Source organism: Dermochelys coriacea, chromosome 9, assembly GCF_009764565.3.
Source record: "Dermochelys coriacea isolate rDerCor1 chromosome 9, rDerCor1.pri.v4, whole genome shotgun sequence".
In the NCBI taxonomy this organism is placed as follows: domain Eukaryota; kingdom Metazoa; phylum Chordata; order Testudines; family Dermochelyidae; genus Dermochelys; species Dermochelys coriacea.
In genome coordinates this window covers 56756041-56781399 of record NC_050076.1, presented here as the reverse complement: position 1 = coordinate 56781399, position 25359 = coordinate 56756041, and the positions used below count along the sequence as shown (strand labels likewise).

General features: G+C 45.6%; 3 protein-coding genes across 13 annotated transcripts in view; 2 read left to right on the top strand and 1 right to left on the bottom strand.

Annotated features, from left to right (window-relative positions):
• Positions 1 to 17961, top strand: part of PPP1R7 (protein phosphatase 1 regulatory subunit 7) — a 46215-nt gene extending 28254 nt beyond the window's left edge. For 3 of the 5 annotated variants that reach the window (XM_043491621.1, XM_038416736.2, XM_043491624.1), the window contains 3 exons: positions 97 to 201; positions 1592 to 1678; positions 4824 to 5241. In XM_043491621.1, the coding sequence (XP_043347556.1) occupies positions 97 to 201; positions 1592 to 1678; positions 4824 to 5000 (369 nt within the window). In that variant the 3' untranslated portion in view covers positions 5001 to 5241. Of the gene's footprint in view, positions 1 to 96; positions 202 to 1591; positions 1679 to 4680; positions 5242 to 17823 lie in introns of those variants that run through there. The other 2 variants (XM_043491623.1, XM_043491622.1) reach the window with 2 other exon arrangements.
• LOC119861508 (high density lipoprotein binding protein) overlaps positions 1 to 25359 on the bottom strand; it is a 152578-nt gene that overhangs the window by 23494 nt on the left and 103725 nt on the right. The gene's annotated exons all lie outside the window — the stretch shown is intronic.
• The window catches only part of ANO7 (anoctamin 7), a 28024-nt gene continuing 20493 nt past the window's right edge, over positions 17829 to 25359 (top strand). The window contains exons 1-6 of one of the 2 annotated variants that reach the window (XM_038416732.2): positions 17829 to 17967; positions 18590 to 18665; positions 19283 to 19449; positions 21092 to 21199; positions 21606 to 21742; positions 22518 to 22575. In XM_038416732.2, coding sequence (XP_038272660.1) covers positions 17854 to 17967; positions 18590 to 18665; positions 19283 to 19449; positions 21092 to 21199; positions 21606 to 21742; positions 22518 to 22575 — 660 coding nt within the window. In that variant the 5' untranslated portion in view covers positions 17829 to 17853. Of the gene's footprint in view, positions 17968 to 18589; positions 18666 to 19282; positions 19450 to 21091; positions 21200 to 21604; positions 21743 to 22517; positions 22576 to 25359 lie in introns of those variants that run through there. The other variant, XM_043491603.1, reaches the window with a different exon arrangement.

Here is a 25359-nt window from a genome sequence, read left to right as displayed (position 1 = left end):
CTGTAGAAATGTTCTTGAAATTCTTTCTTGTGTAAGAGTTCACTCTGGGTTTATTCCTTTTGGACTGGACTTTCACTCCCTCCTGTACAATTTCAGAGCAACCGGCTGACCAAGATCGAGGGTCTGCAGAACCTGGTGAATCTGCGTGAGCTGTACCTTAGCCACAATGGCATAGAAGTCATCGAGGGACTGGAGAACAATGTGAGCGTCTCATTGGCTTTCTTTAAGAAGGGCTGGCCTCACAATACTTCCCAGAATGGCTGGGTTTATCTTACATTGGTGTTGCTGGGAAGTTCCTGGTTTCCTTAAGTTACCCAAAGAAAGTTGAGGTTCTTGGAAAACCGTATAAATTCTTTATCTATTATACCTAAAATAACAAAACAACACATGAGCCACCACCTCTTTTGCTGGGAACATGCATGGTTTCTAGTCACTCTGGAGTGGACTGTAAAACTGTACCAGCTAGATGGAGTCTTGAAGCAGTTAATGTAACAATTTGACTGATAACTATCACAGGGAGGCCTAACAGCACTTCTACTGGTTATCTCTGCTGCTAAACTCCTGAGTTGAAAGATGAATTGGATCTGCAATAGGTAGCCGTGAGTTTCTCTTACACAGGCGCCAGAAATGACTAATTGAGTTGTCATGGGTCAGAAGAGGCAAACCATGCCATCTTGCTCTTTTATATCAGTCCAACTTTCTGTATTTCTGCCTTGGATTGTCCTTATGGAGAAGCCTGTGATGTTTTCATGCCCTTTTACCAATAGGTGGCATTGTGAAGCACCCCCTGAAAATCAGAGGAATCAGAGTAATTTAGCTGATCTCCTGCAGATGCATGTTAAGGGATACATTTTCTAAAACTTTTGGGCTTCCTAATGCATAGAATTCCTGTCTTTAAACGTGCCGCCTGAGAGAGTTCTTTGGTTAGCACTGACCCACCACTTGGTAAGGTAACTCCCATCTTTTCATATGCTGTGTATGTATACCTCCCTACTGTATGTTCCACTCCATGCATCTGATGAAGTGGGTTTTAGCCAACGAAAGCTTATGCCCAGATAAATTTGTTGGTCTCTAAAGTGCCACAAGGACTCCTTGTTGTTTTTGCTGATACAGACTAACACAGCTACCACTCTGAAACCTTCTTTTAATCAAATTTTTTTGTAGATTCCAAAACGTCGTCTTGGAATATCTGTTTACTAATCTTAAAATATTACAAGGAAAGCTCACTTCTCAGGAGTAATTGGTTTGTCAGCAACTACTGGCCAGCTAGTAATTTTTTTCAGTTGCTTCTGAGAGGTTGGCAAGCTGTCTTGATTTAAAAACTATTTTCTCCGCTGTAGTTAAACAGTGAGAGTTCTCCTTGCACTGAATGTATTTTCTCTCATATTCAGAAGTTTTATAATCCTGGGGAGGAGTACAGGACAATACTAATTAGAGCCTAATTAACCAATTGTACTTTTGCTTGCTAACCATAATAGCCAGCTGGCAGTGGTTTACTAGTGCTCCTCAGAATTTTCAGCCCTTGGACTCGGAGTGGGGTAGAGGAGGAGATGAGGAAATCCAAGCTAAAGTTTTCATTTGCTTATTTCAGAACAAACTTACAATGCTGGACATTGCATCCAATAGGATCAAAAAGATTGAAAATGTCAGCCATCTAATAGAGCTGCAGGAATTCTGGGTAAGTGCAGGCCTTGCTGAAATAGATACATACTAAAAGAAATCCTTCTTCTTGATTGGGTGTGGTGAAGAGGGTTTAAAATGGTGAGTTGTACATCTCTTAGATTCCAGCTCCAGTGCTCATTAGATGCGGACTGAGTTTTTTTCAAGTGTCCCTTTGTTCTGGTGACAAGGTTGTAAGCCCCTCTTCTCCTTACCTGTCTGCATGGGGGGGAGGGTCATCACAGTTAATTCATTTTACAGGTTTTTAATGATAGCAGGCCCTTAATTATGTCAGGTGCCTATCACCTTAGAATACTGATCTTGCCACTGTGCTCAGGCTATGGCTTTGAAGTATAGAGCTCTGCCTTCCCCAATTTTTGCACGGCTAGCTTTTCTGTAAGTTACAATATGGCTGTGTAACAGAAGTAGATATAATGCATTTTGGTGCAGAGGTGAGCCAAAGTGTTTAAAAGCAGTTTTAGAGCTGAGTCAGTCTGGTCAGTTCCTTGTAACCACTCAGGAAAAATTCAGCTGTCCTCTGGGTGTTTCCACTCCTGCTAGCCAGATCAAAATATTGAGCTGGATCTGGTTGGTGGCATCCTGGATGGCTAAGCCTTGCATTTTGTTTCTGCCGTTTCTGTCAGGAAGGGAACAACGTTTGAACAGAGGAGTAGATATCCACCTGGAATCTCAGTGCTCCAGCCCCCATAGTGTACAATGTTTCTTGCTATGTTCAGTTAGGGTATGTCTGCACTTGCTCTGCTAGTGCTTAATAAATAGAAGCCATAGAAGCCACATTTTTCTGTTTCACGTTTTCATCATTTGGAACTTTTCACTATCTGAGCCCTTGAATGAAGGCTTTGGCTGCAGGACTGAGAAGTAGCTGGACATGAAATCAAGCTAGAATCCAATATAGAGGCTTCTTGGACGGTGCTTTTCCAACCCTTGAATAAAACCTTTCAAAGGCCCTATTAGTCAGGTTTTTGGTTCCCATCTGTGCCTACTCATGCCAGAATGAACTGCCTTTATATGCCAAGGAGCTCAGGCATCCTATGCAGTGTGGCCTACTACCGTCTTCAAAGTGAGACAGTACAGACTAGCTTGCGTGTGCAGAATGTGGTGCGATTCTTTTCAAGTTACTAGACTCTCCCCTTTGAACCAAATGGAGAAATTTACGAAGCATTTTGCTCCCAGAAGAAAAAGTTGGTCTAGCTGCTGGTGTTTCTTCCTCAGGAAGGAAAAGGAGCAACCTAATTCTATAGGACTTTGACTTTGTCAAGAGCCCACTAGTGAACTAGACAGCAGTGCATTGGTAAAGGTCTGCTTATGATCTCTAACTCCCTTCCTCATCTGAGCCTCCAGTTTTCCCATTTAATACTCTTTTAACTTGGCCCTACATCCCTCCTGATGGAGAGAACTGGGCAAAATTATCTTCAAAATTACAGTTTAACTGAGTGAGGTATGAAGCCCACTTTAAAGAATTATTTTTTTATTAATTGCGGGGTTCCAGTTCCTAAATGCTGTATGCATCCTTCTGACCCTATTTAGTGTCCTAAATAAGGGTATTAAAGTTAGCACAGATGTAGTATCACTTAAGTCCAGGAATGTTGCAGATAGTTTTGTCCTTCTCTAACTTGGTATTTATATGGCTTCTGGCACAATAGTATATGAATGCCTCTCTATCACCCTTCTGAGGTAGGGAAAAATGCCTCCCATGTTATGGATGGGGGCAGAGGCTATTGAGGCACCAGCAGATAGACTTATCTGAGGTCACACAGAGACTCTGTGGCAGAGCTGAGAAGTGATTTCCAGAGGCCCAGTCCAGCATCTTAACCCCATGACCATCCTTTGGTGACACATGGCCCCTGTTAGAGCAGCTGTCTTTCCCGGGGTTGGTGGGAAGTAGGCACTTCAATGAAAAACCCTGCTTTTCTACTTCACAATTGCAATTTTGGGGAAGTTGAGAGTCCTCAGTGCTGCTTGCCTTGGTTGCATGATGTGAGTAGGGAGCAGTGCGCTGAAAAAGGTCTGGTCCCTTATTTTGAGAATAAAAATATTGCTGCTGCAGTAACTTCCTCTGAACCTCCAGGCTCTGCTTGTAGGAGCAAAGGAGAGCTGAAGCTTTCACATCTGGGATAGGGGAATTGTGCCTGCATGGTATACTCCTTCCTTCCTCTGACACCCCCCACTGGAATTTGGCCAGGATCCAAATGTGGGACGGAATGGTAATAATACTGAATGGCATGTTTGCATCCCTCCCCCTTGCCAACTGTGGTTCAAAGCACTGCTGCATACTGTCTACAGTGACATGCTTGAAGTCTCTGTGCTATGGAAGCCATCCTGCTTTCCAGTGGGTGTATTTTGGCCAGCAGTGTTCGAAGGAGCCCAGCTGTCAAGAGACCACAGTTAGCCCTGCGGGGTTTTGGCTGCAGTAGGGGGGGGCATGAAGCCTCTGTGGTAGATGGCATTGAGATCTGAGCAGGTCTTATGTTTATAGCTTGAACCATTCAGCCTCTTCTGTGGGAGTCAGACTGGCTACCAGTGGAGACGCATGAGGAAACCTGCTGAAGCGAGGCTTACAGCATTTCCACCCCTACGTGAGAATGTCTTGCCAAGGAAAGGTTGTGCCCTTAGACTGGAGAACTCAGGCTTTGCCTTGTCAGGCAGGAGCTGGCTTTAAGGGAACAATATTAAAGGGGAACCCGTGAAGCTATCCTTGACGCCAAAACTGCAGCAATGTGCTGAAGGGACAAGTCACGAGGAAGTGGGGTTTGCAGTGAGTAAGGCATTCCTGTGATGCTCTGTAGACAAGAGAGAGAGCCAATAGGTGGCATTTGGATGGATCCTCTAAACAGGCAAGGTATGTTAAAGCCTGTCGGAGTTGAATTCTGGTTACACGTTACCAGGGGGCAGGGTCTTGTGGTGGATATTGCTGAAGAATAACTGTGCTTGGAGTAGGGAACAGAGAAGGCTCAGCAAGGCCTCACATTGAAGAAGTCCATACGGTGTCATTATTCCTAGCTAGATTCTATCAGGCTAGTAACGGCACAGCCTAACTGCCCCCTGGTTCTTGGTAATGGGTGACTCCTCATGAGCGGTGTCTGTCTGGGTTATGTTCTCACTAATGAAGCTTTGCTGGGAGTGTTCGTGTGTGTGCTTCACAGATGAACGATAATCTCATTGAGAGTTGGAGCGACCTGGATGAGCTGAAGGGAGCCAAGAATTTGGAAACTGTATATCTGGAGAGAAACCCCCTGCAGAAGGATCCTCAGTACCGGCGCAAAATCATGCTGGCGCTTCCTTCTGTTCGGCAGATTGATGCCACGTTTGTCCGATTCTGAACCTCCTGCCTACCCTCTCTCCTTCCCTCCTTGGAGAAATGTCCCAGCTGGGTTTTTTATCCACTTACCACTACCCAAGTCTTCAGTACACTGGCACGGAGAAAACAGCCAATAAAAAGCACTGAATACCAGATCTTGTGTATAATGCACTCTCTCTTTTTGTTTTTGAAAAATTATGATGATGATGATGATGATGATGATGATGATGATTATTATTATTAATAAATCTTAACACATGATATTTCCTGGTTGTACCAGTGTTTATTTGTATTTGGCATTTCATCAGCAAGCTTCTGTGTTCAGTCTAAGCCAGCAGCTGTCTCTCGTGTGTCAGAATTAAGTAACCATGTTGGTAAACAGGAGTGAAAAGTCTTCAAGTCAGTAACACCCCCGTGAATAGAGCTTCAGTTTTTGTACTGGGGGAGATGAGGGTGATAATCCTTTAAAGGCATTGAACTGTGTTAACACTCCGACCCTTGTCCAGAGTTTCTATCTTTTCTGATCCTTTTTGAGATAAGCACTCATCAATTAGAATATTGCTTAAAAACCTGCATTTAAAAAATTCTCAATATAAACAAAAGACTGAGCTAAGTAGGATATGTGTGCACGAGCAGATGGATGAACTGCCAGTCCACACACTGCTATGGTGATGGAAAGTGATAACTGTTACATGCTGCCACTGTGAGTAGTTGGTTGGGGAAGGAGCTAGAGGCTAGTGTCTGTACTAGGATGGGAGGGACTATGAATTTGACTTTTGAATCTAAGGAGGCCTAAATCTGTGCCTTACATTATTTCCCCCACATTTGTGACTTAATTTGCCTCATGACTTCCCCAGAATTAGCCATAACAAAATATAGCTTTCAGTGTATGTGGCACCTCCCTGCTATGCTGAGGCAGAGGCATTCGGAGATCTGAGAGAAGGGTAGTCTGCTTTAAAGTAAAGGCATTTTCAACATTCACCCTACTTTGATTTTTATATCATATCCACTTTTGTGGTATTGGAGCCCCATCATTTGCTAAAGCTAGGACGAGGAGTTGAATTCAGAGGGCACTATATTCTGTTTTGTATTGTGTACATACCATTCTGTTTTTGTTTGGCCTGGTACCTCACTAATGCAGTTGGGATTTTACCATTAAACTTTTCCATTGTTTGTATAATGCACTTTTCAATAAGAAAATGTTTTCCAGATTCTATATTCTCCTTAGCACACTCAGAATGTAAATCCTCATGTTCTAAACTTCACACGTAACCAATTCTAGAAGAAGTCTTGGCAGCATAGTTACCCATCAGGAAGTTTTCTAGGTGACATCAAATAATGGGATCCAGTGGGCCCATTGCTTCAAGCAAAGTTGTGAAGCATCCAGCAAGAACAAAGTTGCAGAGTTCCTGATGCCATGTTCTCCAGTATGCCAGCCAAGCAAAAATATCTCCTCCACTCCTTTGGTTTGGAGGTAGTCTACTCTGTGGCACAGAACTGTACTGTCCTTGTTAATTTTGGTGAATGTAGCATCATACCCTAATGCAGAACCCTCCGAATCACATGGAGCTATAACTCCCAAATCAGGCAGTTTCCTACTGCTTCCACCTTCCTTTCCATAGCAGAAATGTCATCCAAATGTGTATGCATAAGAGAAAAACTCTGGAGCAAAGGATTTCAGTTCAACTGGTGCTGATTCCTGGGTGACTTCCTGAGTCAGTCTCAACGTTGCATCCGATGAAGTGAGCTGTAGCTCACGAAAGCTTATGCTCAAATAAATTTTAGTCTCTAAAGTTCCACAAGTACGCCTTTTCTTTTTGCGAATACAGACTAACACGGCTGCTACTCTGAAACCTCTCAAAGGTGTGGGTATGGCCTTCCTCCTCTATGACATTCAGGACTTCAGAAGGATTCTTAACACCGATTCTTCAGTCTGGGTATTTCTGCCAGGCTGCTACAAAAATGCTGAAGGTGACAGAGCCTGATCGTAATCTAAAAATCATAGAAATGTGAGGCTGAAAAGGACTTAGAAGTCATCAAGTCCAGCCCCATGTGCTGAGGCAGGACCACATATACCTAGACCATCCCTGACAGGTGTTTGTCAAACTTGTTCTTAAAAACCTCCAGTGATGGGGATTCCACACCCTCTGTTGGAAGCCTGTTCCAGAGCTTAACTACCCGTAGAGTTGGAAAGGTTTTCGTCATATCTAACCTAAATCTCCGTTGCTGCAGATTAAGCCCATTACTTCTTGTCCTCCCTTCAGTGGACATGGAGAACAATTGATCCCTGTCCTCTTTATAACCACCCTTTACACATTTGAAGATGAATATCAGGGTTGGAAGGGACCTCAGGAAGTCATCTAGTCCAACCCCCTGCTCAAATCAGGACCAATCCCCAACTCCCCAGATCCCTAAATGGCCCCCTCAAGGATTGAACTCGCAACCTGGGTTTAGCAGGCCAATGCTCAAACCACTGAGCTATCCCTCCCCCCAAAGCCAGTTCCTCCTATCAGCACTCCTGCCTCTCCAATTTTCTTTTCTCAAAACTAAACGTGCCTATTTTAAAAAAACTTTTTCTGATAGGCCAGATTTACTAAACTTTTTATTGTTTGTGCTGCTCTCTGGACACACTCCAGTTTGTCCATTTCTTTCCCAAAGTGTGGCACCCAGAATTGGACACAATACTCAGCGGAAGGAAACTTCAAAGAGTCTAGAGTAAGAAGGTTCTTTCCATAAGTGAATCATACCCAGTATGGGACTGTAAAGGCAGGATAGGGAATTTCTCTACCTCTGGTAGAGTTCACCTCACTCTTTGGATATTGCTGAACCATTCCTGCCAGAGAGGTCTCTTCTCCCTTTTGCCTAAAGATACTTCAGATAAGCGGGTATTTTCAAAACCTTTTTCCACCAGAGGGTATCACCTCTGAGAGCTTTATTCCAATAGTCTGCCTCTGTCCTTTTTCTGCAAACTATTGTTTGAGCTGTTGCTGTTGCTGTTGCTTAGAGCCATCACATGAGTAATATTTATGGTTTGTCCATGTGGACCTGAAAAGTAGGTGACATTGTTCCTTTAAAAGTGTCTCCTTTCTGATTACTTTAGAACCCAGGAAACACGCAATTGTTTTGTTTGTTTGTTTGTTTGTTGGAAACTAGATGGTAAATCCTGCTAGTTTAAAAATTATGGGGCCCAAATACAGAGCAGCCATCGCTCACCAGGATTTCAGGGAACACAGTGCTGTTCTGCTCTGACCCTCAATGAACCTTCTATTAGCTGCCACAAAATCTTTTTCATTAGCAAAGTTGAGCAAGCTTGTCATAGACTGTGCACAGGAGCTCCCTTTTGTTGACACCATACACAAAGGAACCCTGCCATGTGGCTTGCCTGTAATGATGATGGACATGCAGTGGCAGGAGTGTTGGTGGTGTTCTGTAGATGAGACCGGTTCTTGCCCCAAGAGATTTACAGTTGAATCAACGTGACACAACAGGGATTGCCAGTAAACAAAGGATGGGGGGCTAGAAGGATGTGGGTTACCATGGTGAAAATAATGATGTATGTTAATTGTAACACACACTCTGTTAGTTCCTCTTACTCTTAAAATGTGAAACCTAACTAGAATTGGGTTTCTCAATCTAGGGGTCACAAACAGGGTAGAGGTTATGACCACCACACCCTTCCCATTGCTGAATAGGAGGGGGTTCTGGCTAGGTCCCAAGTAGGTGGAGGAGGTCCCAGGATGGAAAATGTTGAGAACCACTAATCTAGATAGATGAGTTTGTTGGGGGCAGGGACTGTCTCTTACTGTGTTTGTACAGTACCCCACACAATGGCCTTGGTTCTGACTGCATTGTTGTAATCTATTTGTATCATCTAAAAAATAGTGCCTCTGCACTGGCCTAGTGGGTGACTTCAGGCAAGCCTCTTGTCTCTCTATGGCCTTGTCAACACTGGTTCTCCACTTGTAAGGTAACTCCCTCCTCTTCCTGTGCCAGTATATATTTATGCCTGTATCTAATTTTCACTCAATGCATCTGAAGAAGTGTGCTTTTTTACCCACAAAAGCTTATGTCCAAATAAATCTGTTAGTCTTTAAGGTGCCACTGGACTCCTCGTTGCTTTTGCCTCTCTGTTCAGCTTCTCCAGCTGGATAATGATCTGACCTTTGTAAACCACTGGAGATCTACGGAAGGAAAGAGTTATAGAAGAGCCAGGTATTATTTATTACTGTCTTCTTTTGCTATCTAGACATTTGTACATCTCTCACCATCATAGTATGTGAGCATCTTGCAAACCACCAGGTATTTCATCACAGGTTACTTTACCCCATCCAGAGGAGTGTTTGATGTTTTCAGTCTCTTGGGTAGTTGTCACCAGTAGTGAGAACTTACCAAACCAGAGCCGACTTGTGCCTCATTTTCAACTCTGCAACCACACTGATCTTATGCACAAGCTTTTAAATGGTTACTGAAGCCAGTAGGGCTGCATGAATGTCCCTGGGGGCACAATTTGACCCAAACTGATTTTCACTTAACCAGAAACTGGATTTTCTGGTTGGGTGGGGTTTATTTTTAAACAGGGCCCCCGTGAGTTAAAAATCCAAAGTAGAAGGACTGTCATACCCCAGGTGAGTGAAGAGTTAACTGAATATGTGAGTCAGACAGCTCTGTACTACTTGCTCCAAGCTGCTTTCAGTTTCTTGATCAGCAACGTAAGAATTTGGTGACATTCTGCATCTGTCAATATTTGCACTCAGAAAGCATCATGAATTACATCCTGGTTCCTATTAAATACAGAAACGTGGCTTTGTCATTCACATACGCCTATGTTTACCCTATTGTATTGGACGTTGATTTGGTAAATTTAACTTCTTCGAGTCTTACTGTGAAACCTGTTAGTTACCATATATTAATGATTGTGCAATATATGTAAAAAATATTTATATAACTTCTCTCTCCAGTAAAATTCAGTGAAGTAGACACAGCTTGAGGCAGGTCAGTGTGGAAATAGAATTTGTGCTAATCGGTGCAAGGGACGGGCTGTGAGAAATGCACTATACCTGGGAATGACATGTTCTGCAATATATTTGTGACTGAATTCTGACTGTGTGGCTGTATCTTTAACAATGCTTTTATCTAACCAATCCCTTCAGTATTTGTAATGCTTTTCTCTTGTGGGCTCCATGCACACAGCATTGATAAAGAAAACCAATAAGAATGGTAAGTATTTTTAATATCAAAGCCCCAGTTGTTCTAAGCCCAGAAGGGGAAATAATTCATTGTGCACAGTCACTCCTGTGATTTTCCTCTGCTAAGGCTGCAAACAAGTATGCTGATTGTGGTGGTGGCTCTCTTTAACAGAACCCATTGAGATATGGGCTGAGATCTGTAGCTCCCATCCCAAAAGCAACTGAACTATTATTTGTATTGCAGTAGCCCCACTGGGCTGTACAAACACAGAACAAAAAAGTAAAGGAGGACTTATGGCACCTTAGAGACTAACAAATTTATTTTGAGCGTAAGCTTTCGTGAGCTACAGCTCATTTCATCGGATGCATTGTGAATGCATCTGATGAAGTGAGCTGTAGCTCACGAAAGCTTATGCTCAAATAAATTTGTTAATCTCTAAGGTGCCACAAGTACTCCTTTTCTGTTTGTGAATACAGACTAACACGGCTGCTACTCTGAAACCAGAACAAAAAAGTGCGTGCCTCATACAGCTTATGATCTAATCCAAGAAGCAACAAGTGGAGACAGATAGTTGAGGGAGCACAAGTGGACAGTGAGACTATGCTGGTCACTGCACACCGTTCATTTTTTTTTTAATTTAATTTTATTTTATTTTGGTAGGCATCACGGCAGAGGAGAGTTTTAAGATGGAATATGAAAGGGGGATAATGAGGTAACTTTGCAGAGATTTATGGGAAGCTCTTCCCATGTACGAGGAGCCACAGGAGAGTGCTTGTTTGAAAAAGTGAGAGAAAGTATGAAGTTGCGTGTATGAAAATCTAACATTGTATTTGTTTAACATTTACAGTAATAACTGGCTAATACTAACTTGAAGAGGATTTGAACCCGTGAAATGAGATGCATGATTTTCTGTTCCTTTAGCAGGCCCGCATAGCCATCCAATTTCATGATTGTAAATGGTATTCACTGGCACCTTCTAATGGTCTCAGTGGCCAGCTGTGAATGGCTATGGAGACTGAGCGCACCTTTCCAGGATGAATGGTGAAGTACATTCGTGGAGCAGCATGAGGAAGCTCCTGTTTATGCCCTATCCGCTTTGAGCGGAAAGAGATTTGGTGCTTAGCATTCTTGAGCCATAACATCACTTCAAGATAAGCTTTAAACTCCTCTTGGAGATTTGGGATTTTTAATTGATGAGGGGCTTGTAGTATTGCAATGCTATGCAAACTGTTCACAGACACTGCTGTGGTCTGTTGCAGGAGAGGACAGGACTTGAGGTTCGCCCACTGTTCATTATCCAGTCCTAAGTCAGGCCAGAAACTGCAGGGCAGCTTTATGATATGCCTACATGAGGACAAGGGTGAGAGGTTCATTACTAGGTTCATTTTCATGTGTGAACAGAATGAAGATGCTCAACTCCTATTCCCAGCAGCTAGATGCCCAATTATGTCATTCCGCACTGCTCCCCACCGATCAACATGCATTGTCTCAGTCTTTGTTAAGAACTCACTGCAAGCATATGTCTCACTCCTCCAGTACCATCCACCTGAGAATATCAACAAATGGAGATAATTCCCCTCTTCAAGACTCACTCCTTCCATGTAGCCTCTGGAACTAACCTTCTACTCCTATCTCAAATTATACTATCTCTTATATTACAAATAAGAGGCTCTAACAAGCCATGTAGACTCCAAAATTTTCTTATCTTAATTTTACCATCCTCTTCCCTTCCCATAAGCCACCTGTTCCCCTGCTCTTTGGGCTGTGTCCAGTGAAGGGGGTGGGGAGCTGGCTTTTTCACTCCTCTGTAAGTCACTATACACACCTGTGGTACTGCATAATTATGAATAAAGTGCTGAAGTTTGTGGTATTTCAGTCTGAAAATAGACAAGGTGATATCCTTGACAAGTTGGGAGATCTGTTGGCATAGCCATGAATGGATATGATGATTCTCTGATTGCCTGAAGACTATTCCTCTGTCATACACTGTATCTAGACTTGCTGTGTTCATTCTGAAGGCCATTTTAACTTTTAAGCAGAGCTCCTTAATGCAGTGAGAATTCATTCTGGGGTGGTGGTGGGATGCACCAAGGCAACAGCAGACTAAGGAATCCCTGAGGATGTGATTCTGTCTGTGCCATGCTGCCAGGGAGTCACCAAGGGACAGCCAGAACTTGTCATGGACCTTGCACGGATGGCTTTAACCTCCCCTAGACCCCCCCAAGGTCCATGCAGATCTCAGGGGGACTGTACGTTCTGGAGAGTGCATCCCCTGCGCGTTTCCTAGTGAGAGGCAAATCCTGCTTCCCTAGTAAAGTGATCTGGTGAAAATGCTTCAAAATCAAGTTCCTCAAGTTTTCCTGGACCCTTCTGTGTTCCTTTTCTGCAGAAGAAGGCAATCTGGATCTATGGACATAATACTGCTTCAGTTAAAGGTGATTGAGGTGACACCAGTTGATTTTTACCAAGAGCAGGCTTGGACTTGCAAAAGCTTCCCCACTGTGATTTGTGAGAGACTAGTTCAAATTGTGCTTTGATTATTTCAGTGTCAATTAGTTCCCCTAATGGTGTGTTTCATCTTCCCCCGCATTATGATATCACAGATGACAACATCAGAACTTGCCAGTAGGACAGCAGGAGGAGGTAAGGTTCTGATTGCACTGAGCAGGGTGGAAGGCTGGGCTTGTGGTTAAGATGCTGGACTGGGACTTGAGCTGCATTTAATCCCAGCTCTGTCAGATTTACTGTTTTGAGTCTGGACAAGTCACTTAGTCTCTCTGTGACTCAACCCTGTCTGTAAAATGAGGATAAGAACACTGTCCTGCCTCACAGGGGTGTATTGAGGTGCTGATAGTACACTGATTAGGGGGGCCATGTATGTATGTAGAACTGGCCTAAACCCTTCATGTCTAACTCCCTTCTTGGGATACTGATCTCTGTTCTTGCCAATGGAAGTTGTCTCAGTGTGAATGGGGGAATCTATCACTCAGCTGGGCTGCTCCTGGATTCTTGCTTTTCACAGGGTTTGCCTCATATGCTCTATTCTTTGGCAACTGGGAATTTCAGCTGCATAGTAATTCCCACACCTGCAAACAATGGTCTTTCTCAATGCTTCCATGCTGGCTGCTTTTATCGTAGTTCTCACATTTCAGCAAAGACCTGAGGAGAAGTTGATTTGGGATGATATCAGCTTTTTTGTCCCATCCTCTCATAAAATAGAATTAATAATAATGAATAAATTGTGTCTTCCTAATATAGCCCTTTCCCACTATTTTATTATTACATGTATTGCGGTAGCACCCAAGAGGCTGAGGCTCACGGTGGTGCTGCACAGTGATGCTCTTGTGCTTCTCTAGCATGCAGGAGTGTCAACACTTCCAGTGACTTGAAATCTTCAACCTGGCCAAGATGCACACAGCCAGATCAGCTTGAGGGCAGAAATACCAGGATTGTTCCACATTTCCTTCTGGTATTGGCTCTTTAAATTTTTCTCATCAAAGCTTTATTAAAATGTGGCTATGCTAATTTGTGAAGGGACATGCAAATCCACACCCCCATCGCAAACAAAGGCAGATCCTGCTAGAGGCAATAAGCAGAAAAGTGACTATAAACCTGCTGCCTCCACTGCTTTATCTCCATTTCTTGGTCTTATGCATACTCACTGGCTGGTGTTTCCCAAGACAGGAAGCAGTCATAAACTGATGTTTAAAAGCAACCAAGTGGAGATGAAGTGAGACCACTTCCCTGTCTCTAGAAATTCCAGGGGAGGCGGACGGAGAGCGGAGCTTTGGACAGTAACCTAGAAGGACCCTTTATGATCTTGCTTGTACTTGGAACGCAGCAGGATTACTTCAGTGCAAACTGTTGGCATGGAGCTAACGGCTGGAGTCTGCACACTGGCTAGGAGGACTGTCCAGCTGCAGTAACCCCCAGTATCAGGTACAGTAGAAGGACAGGACTTCATGAAAGCACAGAGGCTGTTCCTGTTCTTGCTGGCTGCCTCTCTGTAAGGCTGGGGCAGGAATCCTGCTTCTTGGAGGGAGCAGTGTATGCTGCAACAGAGAGGCTAAAAGAATGTGGATGGTGCTGGGCACTAGGAACTTGGGAGTGCTGATTTGGTTCTGTCACTGGTTTGCTGTGTGGCCAATCCCTGCAACTCTCTCTTAGAGCTGGGGAGCCTAACATGGGGTTAATACCTCACAGTTTTGCGGATTAGCTGATAGTTTTACTGCTTGGGCAGGGGTTACTGTGAGACTGCTCTGAAATAACTATAGCATAGTGAACTATACTAGGAATATGTCATTCCACTACTACTAATTTAATCAACTCATAAAAGACACACTTACACCTTGGCTTCACACACAGCCAGTGTGGTTGAGGACCAGCTGAATGTAGAGCTGACTGCAAGTAGGAACTTTAAAGGGAACATTTTGCCCCGGAACTGTAGGCAATTGCAAACTGCCAGGGGAAGATATTTCCTGAAATTCTTCATATATTTTAGCAGGGGACCATCTCCTTTACTCATAGGATTTTACACCCTTGCTGACTTCCCCTCTTCCCCAATCCAAAAACCTTCAATGTTGATTAAAATATAGCAGTACTCATATTGGGTCCATATTCTGCACCGACAGTTCCATTTGCCTTCTGAGAGCTGCGAGGGGTATAAGCCAGGGCTGAATTTGGCCCATGGTTTGGAGACTTAGGCTAGCATGTTCAAAGGTGCCTAGGGGTTTTGGGCACTGGAATGGAACCAGGCATGCATTTTCCTGAGGAGGCTTTGCCAAGCTAAGCCTTAAATCAGCACTTCTCGGGTTTTGTTGTTTGTTTTTTGTCCAGCTTCTGCTTGTGATTGGAACTTGTCTTTATTTGCAGACTCTAATCATTCTTCCCAAGATCCTTCCACCAGGTTCTTTTCATTGAAAGGAAGCTTTCCTGCTGGAGAGTTACCAGTGTGTATCTGATCTCAGCCTCCATCTACTGCACAGCTGAGAATCTGGAGCACAACAGAGGAAGGAGGCAGAAATCATTTCCTGGGCTATCATGCTGTTTGCCTGCACCCCAAATCCAGCTCAGGTAAAGGCAGAGAGCCATTAGCTTAGTGTGGCTATTTTAGTTTAGTGTTTCTCACATAAGCTCAGACTGGTACATTATATTGGTCCACTGTATATGAGCCTAAGAAACTTCTTGATTGCTTTCTAATCTCCTAGTTTCTCATTCTTGGCTCACTATGATTTGGGGTGAAAAAAAACCCAGTAAAATGGCAATGTAAACCATATGGAGCCTCTGGGTTGGAGCACCTAGTTGAGGTAAAATTCAGTAGCTTTTGATTGCCTTCTGCTTCTCTTTCATATATTTGACCATCTCTACATTATTGAGTTAACTACAGTCAGTTAACATGTTTTTAAATGTGACTGCCTCTGTGCCAAGTCATGTTTAACATGGGGTTTGTTAATAAGCCTTCTGATGTGGGGCTTTTTCCCAGCATGGACAAGACCAAGGTTTTCAGAAAAGTGACTAGCAATTTGGGGGTGCTCAATGTGAGATGCATTAGAGGGGCTTGATTTCCAGAAAGGGCTGGGCACCCACCTGCAAACCAGATCTCAAATTGGACATCCCTAAATCACTAATCATTATCTTGGCTGAGATGCTCATCAGAGGCTTCCTGGAACCCAGACCCATAATGGGCCACAACAGGAAGGTAAAGTTTTTCACATTAAACAAAAATAGTCCCCTACTATATGAATGGGGGAGGTGTCTATCTGTGACCGACTTGCTTTCAAGGAGCCTCTCAGGGTAGAGGGATTCTTCGGACATATTTAGCATGTTTCTTCCTCTAGACAGCAAGCAAGGAAGCTATTGCAGCAGCAGCATTGCTTGCATGATGTGGATTGTTGCATCATTTTTTCTTCACCACATTTTATCTTGCCCAGGCTGGTTTTCACAGAACCATTTTGGTGCATTCAGACCCAATCTACATTCTGGGACTCCTGGCGCAAATACCCTACAGTGCCTGGCAGTGCTGCATGTGGAGGAAGGTTTGGCTAACTTCCATATGTGAAACACTGCATTGTGGGACAGGGTTATGAGCAGCATCTGAACTGCCACAGCTGTGATGCTTGGGGAAGTGGTTGGGGGTGGGGTGGGGGGAGTGTATCACACATTTGGATGGAAATGGTTGAAGATTGCAACAGTTCAGCTGGCTGTAAGCTAGAGACCTCTCCACAGGCATTAGACCCAAATGGCAGATCCATTGCTTGTAGAACACCTGAGACAGCTGCTGTGTGGGGGCATGAGGCATTGCAAACTCCAGACATTTGAGCCAATCATTTGTAACCCTAATAACCTACTGTAGAGGGCACCAGTGGTTACAACAGGATTCAGAGCCCTGGGACTAAAGTGATGCTCCTGAGACACAGCTGAGGCTGCTTATGTCCTGTCTGTGTCATGCCCAGCCTGAAATGCCCACTTCATATAAGAGATTCCTAGATCTCACCCCTCTAATTACCTTTTGAGTTTGGGACTCTTTGCACTTACTGCACAGTTCATTTAATGTGCAATGAAAAACAAGCCCCTTTGTATTATCTCTGGGCAAGTTTCTTTGTGAAGTTATGACCAAGAAAGGTAGCTATGTATCATCCTGTGTATGGGGTCCCAAAGCAGCACTCCGCATGTTGTGGCTTAGGTACTGAACTTGGTGTCGGAAGACCTTGGTTCTATTCCCAGTTCTGCCACAAACTTACCGTGTGTTCTTGAGCAAGTCACACCATTGCTCTGTGCTTCAGTTTCTCTTGTGTAAAATAGGGATAATATTTAGTGTTGGGATGCTAATCTCACTTTCTTAAAGAACAAAGTTATATCTTCTAAAACAAATTCTATATCAGGTGCTTTAAAAGCACTAATAACAAATATATTTTATAATAAATGATTTAACACTTTACAAAAGAACTCTTAAACTTAGGATCAAATAGAGGTCTCCTAACTTATTAAATATCTGTGAAGATGACCTCTGAGCCAAACTATAATATGATTACCATTGTCACATGCCATGGAAAGTGTTACAGAATACCCCACCCCACCCAGACATGGAACGAGGCACTTAATTGTCCCTAAAGCTACTTCATCTCTCTTTTTGCTTCACTGCAGAGCTTCTTCCTAAAAGCTTTCCCAGCCTCTCCTGACTGGCTTCTTGATAAACAATTGAAGAGAGCTCACACATCCTTGTAATGCATGAATGTGTTCACTTAAACCCCTCTGATACAAAAGGTAACAAATTCCTTTGTCCAGTGTCTCAACCTAAATTCTCGCTGCTAGCAATCCTGCTGTCATAGATTTCCCTTGATATCTGTTAATAAAACTCCTACATTTATTTAAAACAAAATGCATCAGGTAAGTCTTATACATAGTGAATAACTGTCAAGCAAGGTAACAAAATACATTTATAATGTACCACAGCAGAACAGGAGGAGAAGGAAGCAGCTCACCACTAGAGCACTCCTGTACCTCTACCATCAGGACCAGAAAGTGAGGCAGCCCGTGTCTTGATCTCTCCTGGCTTGTTGGGACTCCAAACATTGTAAAGCCTGGTCTGCTGCCTCCTGTGGGAGGAGCTTTGGCCCATCCACGCTGCACTCACCTCTTGCTGATTTGTTTCTAAACAGCAGAAGGTGCCGGAGGCATGAAGGATCAAGATGCAGCAAAAAAAGATCAAAGCAGATGATCATGCCAATCTGATAGGTGAAGACCAAAATGGCAAAGGGCCTTATTACGGGAGTCTGAGCCAGGATCCTATTGAAATCTCAGAGGTAGGCATATTAAAATCTACTGTGGATATTTAGAGCTGTGAGGGGGAAGGGCGGGTCAGTCTGCGCCCATCACCTCCTGCCAAATGGGGGATGACTAGGGAACTATCTGGGGAGGACAGCTCCTGTTCCTGTTGAAGGGGGCGGGGGGTGTGGAGCAACACCAGGGATGCCTGCATCCAAAGGCAAGATGAAGGAGAGGGTGCTCAGGGAGATCAGTTGCTCCAAACAATGCTTGCATAGAGAGCCATCCACTTCCAAACTGGGTGAGGCTGGCTGGCCATTGTTCATGGGCCCTGTCTCCTGGCAGTCACTAAATGCACTGAGACTGGTTTGCAAATAGTAGTTCCCACTGTATGCACATGACTTATTTCGTATTACCGTGGTAGTGGCATATGGCTGCTGTAGGAGGGCAGCCCTGAAGCCCATTGCCTTCTTTCAGATGAGAGTTTAGATAAGTCCTAGCTAGCACCCCGATGGGGTCACACTTGCTCCTGGAATCCTGGTGGGGGCTGCATGACCTCAGCAGCACCTTCCCTTCCTTTTGCTAGTTCCTGTCAGCATTCAGCAGGGCTGTTGCAGATGCAAGCCCAAGCCTCTTATGAGTTGATGCTTTTTTTTCTAGCTGAGCAAACCAAGTCAAGTGTCCCATGTTCCACAGAGCCCTGCAAATGTCTTCAGCGATGGACGCACCAGGATAGGTGAGGGCACAGTGCAGGGAGAAATGCTGATGTTTGGAGAGGTGGTTTTGAGGTTGGTGGCCTTTGTATTTATTTACTGATTTTATAGAAGGAAACCTGTAAATAAGGGGTGAAGTCCCCAGCCCTGCTCTCAACACTGCTCACACTCTTGGGTTGGGATGTGCCCGCCAGTCCCCACACACAGGGCAGAACTGAATGGGTTCTGCTGGTTGAAGTAGTTCTGTTAGGCATATCTGGAGTCCACTAGGCCCCTATCTAGCTTGACTGTCCTGGTTTGTCTCAGGACCTCTGGTCCTTGTGGCTCCAGTAAGAAAGTACATCTTCCTGTAGCCACATATGGTAAGCTCATTCCATAAATGGTAGGGATCTTAGGTTTATAATCGCCAGCCTGCTCCTCCCTGCACATGCCCCTTTCTGCAGGCTGCTCGTTTTACTCCACCAAGATTTAGCCCTGTGACAAGAATCAGCTGGGCACCGGGCAGGAGCAGATGCAGAAGCAGAAGGAGATGAAGCAATAGATATGCATGAGCTGGGTGATTTTGAAGAGCTTTGCCCCCATGTGCCTTGCAGTGTCCATTTTCTGTGATGTGGACACAAGCTGTCTCTTCTTGTCCCAGACTTCGTCCTGGTGTGGGAAGCAGACCCTCAGGAGCAGGAGGGACAGAGTGAAGAAACCAGTGCTGAGAGCGAGGTACCCCAGTGGAGAAGAGTTGTCGATGTCCACAGGACTTGGCGGAAGAAGTTTCTGAACAAGCTCCAGGCTGCTGGAATCTGTATAGAAAAGGTAGCTGGGTCCTTTCTGGTGCCCAGGCAGGCTTCTTCCCTGTGTATCAGCGCACTAGCCTAGCTCTGCAGGGCCCTCTGTCCTGGGGGGAAGAGTTGCTTTGTTCATTGGATCCTGGTCTTCCCCCCTCAGCCCAGTAATCCCCATCCGGATGTGTAGGGGCCACCCCCTCCAGAAAGGGGAGCTCATTGTCCACCTTGGCTTGGTCCTGGCTTCTCTCAGAGGGGAAAGGAAAGCAAAGGGCCAGCTGGCTGGGCAGTCTGAGGAGGAGGCTGGAAATGCAGCCATCTGTCAGCAACATAGGCAGCCTGCCAGCATGTGGTGATAAATTGAGCCTTCTTCCCCCACTGGAGTCAGGACACGTGGTCAGTCTACTCTGCATCGCTTACCCTGCAGAGGAAACCTGGTTCATGTAGAAACAAGGCCCTGTGTATGATGCAGCATGTTAGAGCTAAGTTATAGGCATGGTCCCCTGGGCCAGCTGAGCTGTGATTGGCACAGGAGGAGGGCAAAGATGCCTTTCTATTGTGTCATGTTAGATACCATCACCATGGTATCTGCACCCCTTCTAGCAGAGCATTAAGTGACACAAATGACTAATGTCTGTAAACCACCTTCCTGCTTCCTTATCCCGAACCTGGTCAGGGGCCCATGGAGCCCCCAGCATAGCGTAGCCTGCCTGCACCTGCCACACCATTTATCTGTCATTGGGGATAACAGGTGGTGCCTCTTGAGGCAGATCTCCCTCCCTTTTCCACTGCCAGAGTACCACAGAGTGGATGGAGCCTGGGGCCAGAACTTTATCCAGTTCCAAAATGGCCCCCTCCCCAGTCAGTGGGCCAGGGCGGCAGTGGGCATTTCAGCCTGCTGGGAACGAGGTAGAGCTGCGGTGGGTGGCTAGGGAATGATCTGCTGATCTTTCATTGGAATAATATTGACCTTGTGCCACATGGGGAGGGGGTGTGTGTGTGTGTCTAACCTACTCCCGTCATCTTGTGATTCTCCTGGAAGGCCCAGGAGGAAAGCTCTTCGGTCTCACGCTGCCTGACCTGCTGGGAGATGCACTGTCTTGGAGAGGAGCGATGGGAGGTGGCTGCCAACAGGAGCATGGCTTGCTCTGTGTGATCTGGGAGGTGCATATGGCCGGTGCTCCTCTGCTGCACAGTTCCCTGAGCTCTGTAGGGTTCTTACGGCACGTATACACTGCAAAAGAAAACCCTTGGCAGTGAGTCTCCCAACTGAAGACAATGAAGGTCAACTGATTTGGGCTTATGCTACAGGGCTAAAAATAGCAGTGTAGATGTTCCAACTCTGGCTAGAGCCCTAAGCTCTGAGCCATGCCGTTCGGGGCCCTGGGCTCCAGCTTGAGCAGGAACATCTATGCTATTTTTAGCCTCATCATGTGAGCCTGAGCTCTGCCGTGGGTTTTTCTTTGCAGTGTAGACATCCCCCTCTCTAGATGCTTAGGAATGGCACAGCCAGGGTGAGCTCTGCATGGATGATTGCTTGCTTCTATGAATCAACATAGCAGCCTCAATTTCAAGGGAGCCTTGTTGATTCATCCCAGCAGAGGATCCAGCCTATAAACGCCAGGCCTGAGTACAATAGGTGGCTAATGCCATCTTTCCCTCTCCTCTCCCAGCACGCGGTCCAGGATGAGAAGAAGGTGGTGCACTATGTGCTGCTGAATGCTCCCTGGAGCGTGCTGTGTTATTACGCAGAGGATCTCCGGCTGAGGCTCCCCCTGCAGGTGAGGGTCTTTCCGAGACTCGTTCCTCTTCCCTCTAGGGCCCAGTTCACCCCTGCAGAAGCTGAGGAACTCCTAGTTGCCAGGGTGAAGCCATCCCACTACTCTCATGTGCCACAGTGGGGGTGTGGAGGGGGAGTTGTGGGGGAGGTATCTCCGTGCTGGCTGATTGGTGTATACACTGGGCTGGGCAGGCGCCGGAGGTCACCCGGGAGGAACTTCCTTATCCCTTCAGTGCTTCCCCACTCACCCTCTTTCGCATACCAGTGCTCCCAGCCTCTTGCATCATTGTGCATGTAGCTGGGGCACTCGTCTCTTCCCCCATCCTCCTCTTTGCCCGGATGCTGACTCGGCACCATGCTGCTGCTGTTGCCCTCCTCCTGAGCCTTTTCCTCTTGCTTGTGCCCAGGCTCTGCCGAATCAGGCTTCAAACTGGTCTGACAGAATGGCGAAGAGGCTGGGTGTCCCCAGCCTGCTGTGTGAGGAGGTTCCGAACATGCCTCTGGACTACTACACTTGTCACTTCAAGGTGAACAAGTTAACATGGTAAGAGCCCGGGGGGCCTGTAGAACGCATTCACTCCTGCTTCCTTGTGCTGATCACTTTTCCTCTTTCCTATCTGGAATGAGCTTCCTGCTATTTCCCTGAGGGCAAGGGCTGTGGGACAGGCAGTTACCCAAGTGGCTCTGAGAGGAGACCTCTTCTCCCACTCCCTGTCTAACAGGCCTGCAGGGCACCCACAGGGAAGCCTGTTACACCACCTGCTGGAGTGCTCATCCAGGCAGCTGCCTGTGGACGTTGTCTGCCTACATCATAAACTCTTCAGGGCAGGAAGCACATTGGTGTCAGTGTCCCTGAGACCCCCTAGTGCACTGCCGAAGGTATTGGAGCAATAAAGGAATAAGAATTAAATACCACCACTTGGCGGGGCACAAGGTACCTATAGGGAGGAGGAGCCATGTGTGCGCACAGAGTGGGGATGAGGTGAGTAGGTTGATGATCAGCAGAGCAAGTCTGCTGTGAGAGGACTACCCGGGGAGAGTGACTCTATAGGCCACCCCTCTGAGCTGATGGGTGAAGCCAAGGAGGTGACCTGCTGTTGGAACTGCCCCTGCAAGTGCCTTCTCTTTGCAGCTGGCTGGCAGGGGCAGGGAGGTGCTGTCCTAGGCTGGATGGGTGAGGTGCAGGGCTTTACCTATGGCAAAATGGGGTGGGGAAGTGGATTGCCCTGGGCTTGGGGAGAGGAAACAGGATGGCTTGTCCTGTGGGTTGCACTTTGGGGGTCATGTTCCCATCATGGTTCTGGTGTATGTGATTGCAGGTTCCTAGAGAGCAATGAGCAAGACACCTTCTTCAGCAGCACGCAGCGGCACAGGATAGTGAGTAGCCAGTCCAGGGGTCTCCTGGGGAGGGAGAGGTCCCGCAGGGCCTGGGGCTGAGATGGGACCTTCCTCCTTGTCTTCTGGTTCAATTCTTTACATCCTAATTCATTGCTTTTGTGTCAGCCCAGCTGGGAAGGGCTCGAGTGTTCTGGCCTGGGCAGAAAGGGCCACGCAGAGGGAAGGCTTTGGGTGCCGCAAGTTTGGGACCCTGGCAAGGTTTGGGTTTGGGCTAGGAGGAGAGGTGGGTGTCATGGAGAAGGCCCCACTTGAATCTGGAGGGTGCAGGGAGCCTTCCAGGGAGGCATTGGCTTAGGTTGGGGGCAAGTATGGTGGCCTCTAGGGAGGTTGACATTTAAGCAGTGGGAAGACTCAGTTTAGGGGATAGCTTGAGTAACGAGTGGGCTTATGACCCTGGCTGTTCAGGCACTAGGCACATTCCAGATCCTGCTCAGTCTAAAGAAAGACTGTCACTTACTCGTGTGTAAAGTAGGTGTAAAATGTTATCAAATCAGACATCTCTGCTCTGCTGCCCAGGTGGTTGCATGGTATGCCCACCTTGCACAGGTGTGAATGGCTGCACTGCGCAAGGTAGTGGGGAATCAGCTATCTATTTTAGGGACTTAGAGGGTCCCCCTCTTCATTGTATCTGAGCACCTCACAACCTTTAAAGCTTATGAGGCAGGGCAGAGCTATTATCGCCATTAACAGGTGGGGAACTGAGGCACAGAAAGGCTAGGTGACTTGCCCAAGTTCACACACACAGTCTGTGGCGGAGCAGGACCAGGTCTCATAAGTCCTAGACTACTGCCCTAACTACTGGACCATTCTGCCTCTGTCAGATCCTGCAAGTCTCACAGTCGCTGAACATGCTGGTCGTGTCCTGCCAGGGTGTGAGGCAATGACTAACGGTTAGATGGAAGGATTAGATTTTTATCAAAAACGTCCATTTTACTGTACAATGCAAACCAACGACAAAATATTTCCATTGATAAGCAAAACTCACAGATAAGTAAAGTAAGAAAAATGCTGCTTGTATTAGAGTGTGATTCAAGGATATTTACTTTTTATATTTTGATGTGATGCTGTCAGTTTTGTTTTAATGGTTATAGAACTTTAACTTTGTGAATCACAACATCTACTGTCGTTAAATAATTGTCTGACCCCCCCCATTATTTCCTGCCACTATGAACATTTAAATTAATAAAAAATTTAAAAATGCTTAAAACTCATAATTTTGTGTAACTCTGAAAGTTTAAATAAACTGCTTAAAATAAACATCAATATTATCCATTAACTATAAAAAGATGAAAATCGATTCTGCCAAGCCCACTAAGGATCAACAATATCCTGTTTATAAACCTCAAGATAGGAGGGTCTTCCTTCGTGCTCCATCCCTTTGTGCTGTAAGCCAAACAGCCATGCAGCCTGGTGCCAAAAACTTTCCAGTGAGGAAAGTCAAAACCCCAGGGGTGATGAATTTCTCCCACTGGGACAGTGTCTGCCCATGGAAATCTGTCCACGGTCAAATTTCTCTCACTGGGGCACTGTCTGCCCACTGTCAAAAGTGCATTTTACAAAATATAGGTGAGAACTGATTCACTAGTAATTTGCTAGCAGCTATGTTTATATTTGTGAGGATATTAAGACATATGTGCTCTGAGTTTGTTCCTGACCATATTGACTGGGCTGGTGTGATATTGTCTTGCAACTGGAAAAGCAGCTATAGAACACAGAGAAAATAGCCCACTTATTTTAAAGAAGAGAAAATAGTGAACTAAGAAAACAGTGATTTTTCTCTTTCCTGTCTGCATTCCCCTCCTCATTTGTGTGACTTTAGGCTTAAAAGAATCATGCAAAGGCTTTTTAAAAAAAATAGTTCTCACCCATTTGTGTTGCTTTATAATGTATAAAGGCCTGCAAGATGTGTTTCAAACAAAGTTGCTTTTTTTATTTCTGTTAACAAACAAACATCAGGGATGTTAAGTCTGGTCTTCTCTGGGTTTAGGCTTTTTGTGGAGTCTGAAGGAGGTGTAGTGTGAGTATTTTGCTCGTTCATGAGCAATGTGTGGTTTGAATTTTAACAAAGAATCACAGAATATTAGGGTTGGAAGAGACCTCAGGAGGTCATCTAGTCCAATCCCCTGCTCAAAGCAGGACCAACACCAACTAAATCATACCAGCCAAGGCTTCGTCAAGCTGAGCCTTAAAAACCTCTAAAGATGATGATTCCACCACTGCCCTAGGTAACCCATTCCAGTGCTTCACCACCCGCCTAGTGAAATAGTGTTTCCTCATATCCAACTGAGACCTCCCCCACTGCAACTTGAGACCATTGCTTCTTGTTCTGTCATCTGCCACCACTGAGAACAGCTGCGCTCCATCCTCTTTGGAACCCCCCTTCAGGTAATTGAAGGCTGCTATCAAATCCCCCCTCACTCTTCTCTTCTGCAGACTAACCCCAGTTCCCTCAGCCTCTCCTCATAAGTCATGTGCTCCTGCCCCCTAATCATTTTCATTGCCCTCTGATGGACTCTCACCTATTTGTTCACATCTCTTCTGTAATGGGGGGACCAAAACTGGATGCAGTATTCCAGGTGTGGCCTCACCAGTGCCAAATAGAGGGGAATAATCACTTCCCTTGATCTGCGGGCAATGCTCCTACTAATGTAGCCCAATATGCCATTGGCCTTCTTGACAACTAGGGCACACTGCTGACTCATATCCAGCTACTCATCCACTGTAATCCCCAGGTCCTTTTCTGCAGAACTGCTGCTTAGCCAT